Below are 12743 nucleotides of genomic sequence, written 5' to 3'. Positions count from 1 at the left end.
AAAGTGATGATATTCTAATTACCCTGATTTGCTCTTTACACATTAAATGAATGTAATGAATTATAAAACATATCCTGAAAATATGTGCATCTATTATGTTATCAATAAGATAAAAATAATAAATTATTAAATGGGAAATCAGTAATGCCCAAAACTTCCAATAATGACAACACAATTTCAAGCAAATATATTCTAATTTAGAATGCTTAAATATAAGTGCTAAGATAGCAAGATACTTTAATTAAAGAAGCATTGATTTTTTTTTTCCTAAGGCTCTACTTCAAAGTGCTGGCTATTCAACCAACTAATCTGTATAGGTATTTGGATGGTGAGGTAAAAGCTATTTTAAGGTCTGTTCTCATCTCACTTTAATAAGGTGAAATAAAGTGCCATATGTACTAAAAATAGTTCACTGTTCTGAAACTCAGTGCCTGATTGTCAGAACAATATTAATGATGCATATTCTATGCATTTTTTCCCCAAATATGGTATCTGCCGTGTACAAAATTCAGAATAGAAACCACGAGATATCTGAAATAACAACATTCCCTTAAATAGTTAAAAAAACCAAATGAATCCAGTTACTTTAATAAAATAGAATGTACTAAAACTAAGTATCTCAAACTTTTATAACTCATTGTTTTAATAGACCAAAAGCACTGTGAATCTAGTTTTAAATTTTATACTGGTATAGTCTAATGAAAGTTTTACTATGATAAACACATGCCACCAAATTTATTTGCCTAATTTCCCTATGTATAAAAGTGACTTGACAATATGGTACTTTAAAACTCACTTTTCTTCTCTGACAACTGTAACAGAATTAACACAATAAACTACTTCGGGCAATTACTAGGCTATTCATTATAAAACATAAGAAGATTCTATATTCACAAAGTCATTAATTTTGTTTAAATCAAACTGAGATGCCATAAGTTAAGAAAATATTAAATATCATAAGAGATTTTAAAGGTACAGTAACCCCCCAAATGGAACTACAAGCAGGTTTCACTTAAGTTGTATCACAAAAGATTTACATTGTGTTTGATTAAAATTTGAGCTCAAGGCTGAAATTAATGCTGGAAGTGAGACTGCAACAAATCTTTAATACCTAAAGAAACCTATACCAATTACTAACATTCAAAAAACCACAAATATACAACCACTTAGAAAGAAACATTCCAGTTAAGATACCCTTCTTAAAACAGAAGTCTAATTATTTTATACATTATCTGATACTGTTATTGGCTTGCCATTTTGTGAGCTGTAACAAGTAAACTGATGGTTAAAATACTATAACCTTGAAACTATATACTAACCTTCATTATCCAAAAGAACTGTCAAAAAACAGAAAAAACAAAAAACAAACCTTTTGAAAGCTTTGTTTCTTCTACCGCTTTGGTTAGATGCCCTTCGACGATCAGCTTCTCTGCCAAGGAAAACAAACGTTACTATCCAAGCCCAAACTAAGCAGCATTTCCCTGAGCTAGGCAGTGTAACACATTCCATGACCAAATTTAAAGATGATAACATTACTCCTATGACCAAGCTTGAATAAAAACTTGAATCTGGAAGGGGAACTAGGAGAACTGGAACTATGACGGAGCAATCAGGTTAATGCAGAAAACTGGCGGCAGGCAGACAATTTGCCTTTTATTTTCACCTTTTTTTTAAAAGCCTAGATCTTTTTATAAACTGGACTCAGAAGAAATAATCAAAGCAATTCTCTTTAGATCAAGAATATTTGAATTCCAGGATACTACAAAAACAAATAAACAAACAAAAAAGAATATTAAGTTGAAATAAAATATTTATGAAAAGGCATTTATTCAAATGAATAAAAATTAAGTTATATGGATAGCTTATCGTTCTCTGCTGGCATAACTCAGCAGAGACGGCTAAATAACACATTTCAGTAAAATGAATTATTTTAGAAGAGCTAATCAAAGAAATAAAAAAATTTTTGGTTTGTTTTATGGGGGATTCTCTGTAAATGTATAATGTTACTTCCTTGTAACTTACTTAGTCATATTTTCATATTCTACATTTCACTGAGGAGGATATCTCTATTGGGTCCTTTACTTATTGCTGTATGTCATTTGGTCTCCTTCAATTTATTCATTAGCAGTATGTGCGAATAAATTTTCTATTCTCTTACTCTACAACCTACTGCAACTTGGTCTACACCCACCACTCAACCACTGAAACTGCTCCAATATCATTATAGCCTCTTGTCTGCCAATGCCCATAGCTCTTTTTCTTTTTTTTTTTTTTTTTCAATTTTTAATTTTATTTATTTATTTAGTTTTTTTTTTTTTTTTTTTGAGACGGAGTTTCGCTCTTGTTACCCAGGCTGGAGTGCAATGGCGCGATCTCGGCTCACCGCAACCTCCGCCTCCTGGGTTCAGGCAATTCTCCTGACTCAGCCTCCTGAGTAGCTGGGATTACAGGCATGCGCCACCATGCCCAGCTGATTTTTTTTTTTTTGTATTTTTAGTAGAGACGGGGTTTCACCATGTTGACCAGGATGGTCTCAATCTCTTGACCTCGTGATCCACCCGTCTCAGCCTCCCAAAGTGCTGGGATTACAGGCGTGAGCCACCGCGCCCGGCAGCTCTTTTTCTTAATTTTCATTTCTCATAGGCTTTTTGCAGTATGTGGCACTTTGTCTCTGCCTTTTTAAAAACAGAAAGATAAAGTAACAGATTTTGATTAAGATGTATAAAGTAAGCTGTCCTACCTGTCCTCTGTCCTACTTCATTCCTAAAATTCACTTCCTACAACTTTTAGCCATTTCTATTTTTTTTTTTTTTTATTTATTTTTTTGAGATGGAGTCTCATTCTGTCACCCAGGCTAGAGTGCAGTGGAGCGATCTCAGCTCACTGCAATCTCCACCTCCCGGGTTCAAGTGATTCTCCTGCCTCAGAGTCCCAAGTAGCTGGGATTACAGGTGCCCACCACCACGCCCAGCTAATTTTGGTATTTTTAGTAGAGACGAGGTTTCACCATGTTGGCCAGGCTGGTCTCGAACTCCTGACCTCATGATCCACCTGCCTCAGCCTCCCAAAGTGCTGGGATTACAGGCGTGAGCAACCGCGCCCGGCCTAGCCATTTCTTCTGATACTTAACATTTATATTTCTAAATATATATTGATTTTTATTTTTTCCACTTTAGATATTTATTGACAAGGTATTTTACATGATTAAGCTCTATCATCCTCAAGAATTGCATTTTGTCAATCTATAATCGGTATTTATATTGACAAATTATTTTATATAGTCATATAGTAGACTACAATTACATTTCCTTTCTTGTATGGCATTCAATATACTCAGAATTTATAATGCTTCAGTTTTTTGTTTTATTAATTTTTTATATATCTCAAAAATAGCCCAAGTTCTCACAGAACCATGCAACTTTCAATACTGTCAAACACACCAAGTAATTTATCACATTATATATCCCCATCTTCCTCTTCCTGTTTTATTCCTTTGTTATAATTTCCTGAAAAGGGGTGGACAGAAGGTAAATACTTTGTGATTTTGCTTCTCTGAAAAGGTTAGCATTCTACCTTCACATTTGATTGATGGTTTGGCTAGATACACAAATCTACAGAAAATACTTTTGCATCAGAATTCTGAAAGCATTGTTCCATTGTCTTTTAGTTTCCAACTAGAAGATGAGTCTAATACAGCCTGAATCCTGTCCCTCAGTACACATAGTAGAGATTTCTTACAGTCAGCAATGCCTAGTTTGCTTGTCCTGTTTGAGCATCAGGGAGGACTGCACATCCCAACTCCCTAGCACCGAAGAAGGTTCATAGGACTGATGCTCACCAGGGCTAAAGCATTTAAAAGAAAGTGTAAGTTTTTTACACCTTATGCCACTACAGGAACTCTAGAGTTTCTAGAGTTTGTGTGCTCAGGAAAGGGATGCCTTTGAGTCCCTCTTCCAGAGCTCCGAGACCTGGTGTCGGGGAGATGCTCTTTCTTGCTTGGATACCTTGGAAACTAGTAAGAGGAAATCCCTATAGTTACTGACTAAAGATTCAGATAAAGTGAAACAATTTTTTGAAAAGTTACAACACACGTTGGATCAAAAGAAGAATGAAATTTTGTCTGACTTTGAGACCATGAAACTTGCTGTTATGCAAGCATATGGCCCAGAGATCAACAAACTCAACACCATCTTGCAGGAGCAACGGATGGCCTTTAACATTGCTGAGGCTTTCAAAGATGTGTCAGAACACATTGTATTTCTGCAACAGATGCAGGAGTTCAGGGAGAAAATCAAAGTAATCAAGGAAACTCATTTACCTCCCTCTAATTTGCCTGCAAGCCCTTTAATGAAGAACTTTGACACCAGTCAGTGGGAAGACATAAAAGAGTCAATGTGGATAAACTTTCTTTGCCTCAAGACACTGGCACACTCTTGGCAAGGTTCCCTAAAACTTTACTATCTTATGATGATAGTTAAGACTCCATCTGCCTAGATCCCTGAGTGACAATGTGGAGCAGAGTGGTCTTCCTCACCATGGACATGTAGCATGAATGAGAAATGTTTGTTGAGTTGAGCCATCAAAGATTTCATGGCTTGGCTGGGCACAGTGGCTCACGCCTGCAATCCCAACACTTTGGGAGGCCAAGGCGGGCCGATCACCTGAGGTTGGGAGTTTGAGACCAGCCTGGCCAACAGGGAGAAACCCGTTACTACTAAAAATACAAAATTAGCCAGGCATGGTGGTGCATGCCTGTAATCCCAGCTACTCGGGAGGCTGAGGCAGGAGAATCACTTGAACCCGGGAGGCAGAGGTTGCTGTGATTGTGCCATTACACTCCAGCCTGGGCAACAAGAGCAAACCTCCAAAAAAAAAAAAAAAAAAGAAAGATTTCATGGCTTATTTATTACTATATGATAAATTTAGCTTATTATGACTATATGATACCCTTGTTTCTCTCTGGGTTTCAGAGTCTTCTCTTTATCCCTGGTGTTCTTAAATTTCATATTCCTCAGTGTGTGGTCTCTTTTTTCTTAAACGAGGTGAAATTCACATAACATAAAATAACCATTTTAAAGTAAACAAAGCCGTAGAATTTAGTATATTCACTGTTGTGCCTAGTTCCAAAACATTTCATTACCCAAACAAAAACCCTATACCCATTAAGCATTTACTCCCCACCTCCACTTCACCAGTCCCTGGTGATCACACATCTGCTTGCTATCTCTATGGATTTACCTGTTCTGGGTATAAATAAAACAATATAACATATGACACTCTGTGTCTAGCTTAGTGTGTGGTCTTATATATTGTGCTAAGTACTCAGTAATTTTTTCAGTTTACAAGCTCATTGTCCTTCATTTCTGGGGAATTATCTTGTATTCTATCTATTTAATTGATAACTTATTCCATTCTCTCTCTCTCCCCTTCTCCCCCTCTAGAATTCACTATTAAGATGTTAGAGCTCTAGGATTAGCCCCCAAATTTTCTTTAATTTTCTCTCTTAAAAAAAAAAAATCTCTTGCCTTTTTGTTATATTTTCTGGGATATTTCCTCTACTTTCTCCTCAAGCCTCCTATAGTTCTTAAAAATCTGGTATCATTATTTTTAGTTTTCAAAAATTCTATCTGCACTCTGTTCCTTTAAAAAAATATCATCTTGGGCCGGGCACGGTGGCTCAAGCCTGTAATCCCAGCACTTTGGGAGGCCGAGGCGGGTGGATCACGAAGTCAAGAGATCGAGACCATCCTGGTCAACATGGTGAAACCCCATCTCTACTAAAAATACAAAAAAAAAAAATCAGCTGGGCATGGTGGTGCATGCCTGTAATCCCAGCTACTCAGGAGGCTGAGGCAGGAGAATTGCCTAAACCCAGGAGGCGGAGGTTGCGGTGAGCCGAGATCGTGCCATTGCACTCCAGCCTGGGCAACAAGAGCGAAACTCCGTCTCCAAAAAAAAAAAAAAAAAAAAGAAAAATCATCTTTACCTCTTTTCATCCATGAAACTTTAAAAATCATACTTTTAAGTGGCATATAGTGACTCACACCTATAATCCTAGCACTCTGGGAGGCCAAGGTGGGTGGATCACCAGAGGTCAGGAGTTTGAGACCGGCCTGGTCAACATGGTGAAATACCACCTCTACTAAAAATACAAAACTTAGCTAGGCGGCGTAGCAGGTGACAGTAATCCCAGCTACCGAGGAGGCTGAGGCAGGAGAACTGCTTGAACTCAGAAGGTGGAGGCTGCAGTGAGCCGAGATCACACCACTGCACTCCAGTCTGGGTGACAGAGCAAGATACTGTCTCAAAAAAAAAAAAATTATATTTAAAAAAAAGTTTCTGCTTTTTATTTTTTTTCTATTTCTTCCCTAGTCACATTTTTGTTTGTGTTTTAATTTGTTTTGATCTTTGTCTTTGTTAAGAAAGAATTTCCTCAAAAGTCTGATCTTGGCTTTCCCTTCATATTCAAGGATGAGGCAACAAGAAGCTGACAAAGTCCTATATGCATGTGCAGGGCTTATTACACCCACTGGGCTACAAAGTGGCAGTTTGTTTGGAGACTTCTATTTTTTTATTTTCATTTTTTTGAGACAATGTCCGGCTCTATCACCCAAGCTGGAGTGCAGTGGTGTGATCTCCGCCCACTGCAATCTCCACCTCCCAGGCTCAAGCTATCCTCCCACCTCAGCCTCCTAAGTAGCAGTGTCCACAGGTACACACCACCATGCCTGGCTGATTTTCTGCATTTTCTGTAGAGACAGGGTATCGCCATGTTGTCCAGGCTGGTCTTGAACTCCTGAGCTCAAGCAATCTGCCCACTTTGGCCTCGCAAAGTGCTTTAAATAGCACCTTGGGACAGTTTAAATATCAGTATCGACAGGTATTTCTTTTTATCTCATCAGTTTCTATGGAGTAGAACCCTGTTAACCGCCTTTCTGGGGAGTATAAGCATGTTGACCAGCATTCTGATTCGGTATACAGACTTTCATTTAACTCTCCCACTTTTCCCCCCAGTGAGATGCTCATACCTACCCTGAGCCATATCTGAAACACCCCTCTACTGACTCTCCATTTCAGCCTCCAGAGAGCAAACCTTCAGTCATTCTGAACAAGGAAAGAGATACTTGTCTGTCTGCGTGGATAAGAATATGAAAAATGAGCCTGGTGTGGTGGATCACACCTATAATCCCAGCACTTTGGGAAGCAGAGGCAGATAGATTACTTAAGCCCAGGAGCTAGAGACCAGCTGGGCAGCATGGCAAAACTCTGCCTCTACTAAAAATAGAAAAATTAACTGGGTGTGATGGTGCATGCCCTTAGTACCAACTACTTGGGAGACTGAGGTGGGAGGATCGGTAACTGTGTGGTTGTGGCTGCAGTGAGCCAAGATCATGCCACTGTACTACAGTCCAGACGATAGAGTCTCTGTCGAAGAAGAAGAAAGAAGAAAGAAGAAAGAAGGAAGAAGGAAGAAGGAAGATGGGGAGGAGGAGAAACAGGAGGAGGAGGAGGAAGAAGAAAGTTCAAACTTCCTTATATAAACTTTCAATCCTGTTTTTAGCAACCATGCATTCCTGCCCTACCTGACAGGTATTAAGTGCCTCTTAGCCACAGTTTTAACTTGGTTTTCTGAGGTTTCCTTTAACCCATAGCAGGCCTGAAAAGAAAAAGTGGAGACCCAAATCTCTTACCACTCAATTGTATGTTACACATCTTCTAAAATTTTGTTGACATCTATTATCTGCTGTAGTCTTCTCTTCCATTCTCTTGTCCTTGTGACTTATGCTTTTTTATTTATTTATTTATTTTGACATGGAGTTTCACTCTTGTTGCCCAGGCTGGGGTGCAATGGTGCAATCTCAGCTCACCGCAACCTCCGCCTCCTGGGTTCAAGCAATTCTCCTGCCTCAGTCTCCCGAGTAGCTGGGATTACAGGCATGTGCCACTATGCACAGTTAATTTTTGTATTTTTAGTAGAGGCGGAGTTTCTCCATGTGGGTCAGGCTGGTCTTGAACTTCTGACCTCAGGTGATCCGCCTGCTTCGGCCTCCCAAAATGCTGGGATTACAGGCATGAGCCACTGCACCCGGCCAACTTAGGCTTTTTACAATATTTTACTATGAATGGGTCCATTCACCATATTTAATCAAGTTTACTGCCTCCCTTTGGAAACTCTACTCCTTTAACTTCTAGGATATCACTCACTCCAACTTTTATGTGCTTGCTCATTCCTTCCTTCTTAAGCTTTTATTGCCTTCCCCTTTCTCTGATTATAATCTAAATATATGTGTGTTAGTCTTCAAGATTTCTGTCAACAACATTTTTTAGGGGCTTTAACTACCTTGAGTAATTTCTAAATGTTGATGTCAAGTCTAGCATTCTTTGGCCCCAGAACCCTACTGTCCATTGTCCAACTATTTTCCAAACATCTTTAACCAGAAATTCCACAGGGACTTTCTGGGTAAAGAAATCTCACCATGTCTAAAACTTAAATCTCACCATGTCTAAAACTGAAATTATCTTCTCTTCCTTTCTCCTAAATGTGTTATCTCTCCTCTCTAAGCTTCCATTCCCTCATTCACATCTCTCATAAGGTATATTGTGACTACTCATTATGTCTACCTTGCCCAACTTACTATGAATTCCTTGAGGGAATATATTCATTCTTTCAAATATTTACTATGCACCAGGCACTCACAATGGATTACCAAGATAAATGAGAGAAATATAGGAATTTAGAATCTGGTGAAAGTAGAGAAATGTTTTATTAATAATTTAATTCCTAACACACTTTCGAAACACATGTAATAGTTGTTTGCAAATGCCTGTTACATGAACATAGCAGATAATAAAATAGTATAAACACAGATTTTGAAAGCTATTCCAGTCTTTCTCTAGTATGTTGAAGATCTACATACCTACCTGTTTAAAAATTATAAACACATATCAGAAGATTGTAATTTATTGCTCAAAACTCACTCTTAGAACAAAATTTGAAGTTCCTATCATGACCTACAAGGTTCCTTGTGATCTACCCCAGGGGTCAGCCAACTATACCCCCATGGGGTCAAATCCAACCTGCTGTCTGTTTAGCAAATAAAGTTTTATGGGAACACAGTCAGGTCCATTCATTTGCATATTTTCCATGGCTACTTTCCCCTACAATGACAGAACTGAGTAGTTGCAAGAGACCTTACAGCCTGCAAAGCCTAAAATATTTACTACCTGGCCTTTTATTTTAAAAAGGTGCTTGAGTTCTTCTAAAATTCCAATCTCGGTCTTGGGGTTTCATATGGTTTTTATTTCACACACTTTTTCCAGACACACATACTACTCAGCTTAGTTCCATCTCCGTTCAGCCACGTACTACCTTTGTTGTTCCCTATCCCCTTACAGTCTTTGTTTTCTTCAGTGGACTCATCACTTCCTAACATATTAGTTTTTTAGTTTATTAGTATTTGTCTCCTCAAGAGAATGTAAACTCCATGAAGGCAAAGCTTTCTTTGTCTTACTCACTTCTAATAACCCAACAGTTAAAATAATGTCTGGTACATACATATTTAATTAATCTTTGTGGAATAAATTAATTGAGCATCTATGTTTAAAGGAATCAAAAGAAAAAATTATTTGAATGTTTCTTCATCCTAAAAAAAGGATTAAATTAAATAAGTTAATATATATTAGAAGTATGTACAGTACTGGTTTATAAGTACTAAATAATGATTAGCTGCTTTTATTTATTTATTTAAGAGATGGCATCTTGCTACATTGCCCAGGCTGGAGTACTATGGTTTTTCACACCATGATCATTATGAACTGCAGCCTCCAACTCCTGGGCTCAAGGGATCCTCTGGCCTCAGCTTCCCAAGTGGTTGGGACTACAGGGCATGTATTAAATGCTCCTGGCTAATTTGCTGCTACTATCACCATTGAAATTATTTAAAGTTGTATTTTCAAATTTTGTGAATCACTAGAGGTCCGTAAATAAAGAAAAAATATATTTTAAAAAAGTCTATAACCACTGAGTCTCAAACTTGGTATAGAGACCTCAATGCTTTGGGAGTCACTAGTGTAATACATACAATCAAGGTGAGATCAGAGATCTCTGCCTCTCACTTTACCCCTTCAGAGACTTAAGAGAGAACTTTCCTGTCATTATAACTGCAGGTCTTGAAAGAGCTATCTAACTTGGTATAAATGAAAGAGAGATAGAGTAGAAGGCTTTCTTTCTTTTTTAAAACTCTGTTTTTTCTTTTTGAGATAAGGTCTCACTCTGTCACCCAGACTGGAGTGCAGTGGTGCAATCATGGCTTACTGCAGCCTCCCGCTCTAAGGCTGAAGTGATCCTCCCACCTCAGCCTTCAGGCAGCTACAACTAAAGGCATGTGTCACCATGCCCAGATAATTTATTTTTATTTTTGTAGAGACATGGTCTCACTATGTTGCTCAGGCTGGTCTCAAGCTCCTGGACTCAAGTGATCCTCCCACCTTGGCCTCTCAAAGTACTAGGATTACAGGCATAAGCCACTGCATGTGCCCTTAAAACTCTCTTTATTGAGGGATACTCTAGAGAAGTGATTATTCATTTTCCACTACTTTTAAATGATATTTATTATTTAAAAAAATGATATACAAACAGGAATATAAAACACAAAGGCAGGCCAGGCACGTTGGCTCATACCTGTAATCCCAGAACTTTGCGAGGCCAAGTGGGGGCGGATCACCTGAGGTCAGGAGTTCAAGAGCAGCCTGACCAACATAGAGAAACCCCATCTCTACTAAAAATACAGAATTAGCTGGGCGTGGTAGCGCATGCCTGTAAACTCAGGAGGCCGAGGCAGAAGAATTGCTTGAACCCGGGAGGCAGCGGTTGCAGTGAGTTGAGACAGATCCATTGCATTTCAGCCTGGGCAACAAGAACAAACCTCTATCTCAAAAAAACAAAAACAAAAACAAAAAAACAAAAAACCCCACAAAGGTAGAGGTTAATACATTTTCATAAAGCAAATGTCTATATGACCACAGCTCAAGTCAGGAATAGAACAATCCCACCAATCCCTATAGCCCTCCACTTTCTCCCCTCCAATAAAAACCCCTTCATGTCCCATAAAGGTAACTAACTATCCTTTTATGGTATTTAATTTCTTCTATTTCTTTATAGTCATACTACCCAATATACTTGACCAAATAATATAATTTTAGTGGTTTTGAACTTTATATAAATGGAATACTATATAGTATATATTCTTTTGTGTCAGGCTCTTTTTCCACCCAATATGCCCCAGTGTATTTATCCATTTAACTACTGAGGATCTTTTTGGCTGTTTCCAGTTTGGATCTAATGTGAATAATGCGGCTATGAATATTCGTGAATTTGTACCTGATATATATGTGCAGGCATTTCTGTAGGGAACCTACCAAGGAGTAGAACTGGCGGTATAATATGTTTGACATTTATGTACCATCATCTAAGAATTTAGTTTAGTCAGAAGACTGTCAAATCTTGTCAAAGACTGAGCAGAGAGAACCAAATTTACTTCTTGGTTGACAGAAATAAATTATGTACTACCATATTACTATGTGGCATAAAATAAAAAATGAGAAACAATGCAAACAATACATTCAAAAGAAGTTCAAAGGAGGCTGAGCATGTGGCTCATGCCTGTAATCCCAATGCTTTGAAAGGCCAAATGAGGAGGATCATTTGAGCCCAGAAGTTTGAGATAGCTGTGCCAAGATTGAATTGAGTCCTTAAAGCCAAAGAGTCATTTTCTGTACTTGACAGCTACAACTAATTGAAACACTAAAGCAGAGATAGACTCAAATAGCACAGACTTATCTGATACCGATGTCAGTTGCCTATGGATACGAGACAAATTGACTGGAAGAGAGGAAGGAGTGAATATAAAAGAATGAGACAATCTGCTGCTGTAACTGCCAACCTGGAAAATATTTCTAAGTCTCAAAATCAGGTTTCACTAAGAAAATGTTACTACTAGGACATCAAAATAATGTGCTTGACATGAAATTTTTAAAATGGCATGCATACTGGTAATTATGTACAGCTTCTATACCTCCTCAACATGTTTTCTGTCTGCTAACTAATGTACCTTTCAGTGTGCCATGTATTACTTACAGCACTTAATAAATACTATCTCAATTAATTTTCATAATTCTATAAAATAGATACTACCATCCCCCTTTATAAATGAGGAAATCAAGGTTTAAAGAGGTCAATTTGCCCAGTATCATACTGCCAATGAGAGTGAACCAGAATTGACATCAAGATCCCTCTGACTGAATTCTAAACATTATAAATAGAAATGAGCTAATGTTACCTGAAAGATCACCAAGGGCAAATATGATGAAAAAACTGAGATTAGAATTAATATCAAGACACAAATTAAGTTACAATTCGCATTCAAACCAGAAAATTATTTCCCTTCTAAAATAATTAATGAAGCAGAAATAGAGACATAGAACCTCACAGGAGAGGCTCTGATGAGATTCCCAATTTTAATAATACAGGCTTTCATAAGGTTACTCATTACTGCAGCAAAATTAAATCAGTTAAAGTAACTCTTTTTTTTTTTTTAGAGGAAGAAAGAGAGAAATAATTAAAAAAAAAAAAAAAAAAAAAATGAAGGAGAGGAAGAAGGAGGAATAAAGTAACTCTTGCTATAAAAGATGTTGTGCCTTTTCATAAAAACAGCTCCAGAAGCTATTTGTCCTAAAACTTATGA

The 12743-nt window shown here is 37.8% G+C and overlaps 1 protein-coding gene across 18 annotated transcripts in view; it reads right to left on the bottom strand.

Moving 5' to 3' along the window:
• The window catches only part of SLMAP (sarcolemma associated protein), a 169150-nt gene that overhangs the window by 36869 nt on the left and 119538 nt on the right, over positions 1 to 12743 (bottom strand). For all 18 annotated transcript variants that reach the window (XM_032289557.1, XM_032289555.1, XM_032289569.1 and 15 more), the window contains one exon: positions 1370 to 1429. In XM_032289557.1, the coding sequence (XP_032145448.1) occupies positions 1370 to 1429 (60 nt within the window). The remainder of the gene's footprint in view (positions 1 to 1369; positions 1430 to 12743) is intronic.

This window comes from Sapajus apella, unplaced genomic scaffold, assembly GCF_009761245.1.
Source record: "Sapajus apella isolate SASKATOON/1434 unplaced genomic scaffold, GSC_monkey_1.0 scaffold23, whole genome shotgun sequence".
NCBI lineage: Eukaryota > Metazoa > Chordata > Mammalia > Primates > Cebidae > Sapajus > Sapajus apella.
The sequence above is the reverse complement of the archived record's forward strand: the minus strand, read 5'-3'. Positions and strand labels throughout refer to the sequence as shown.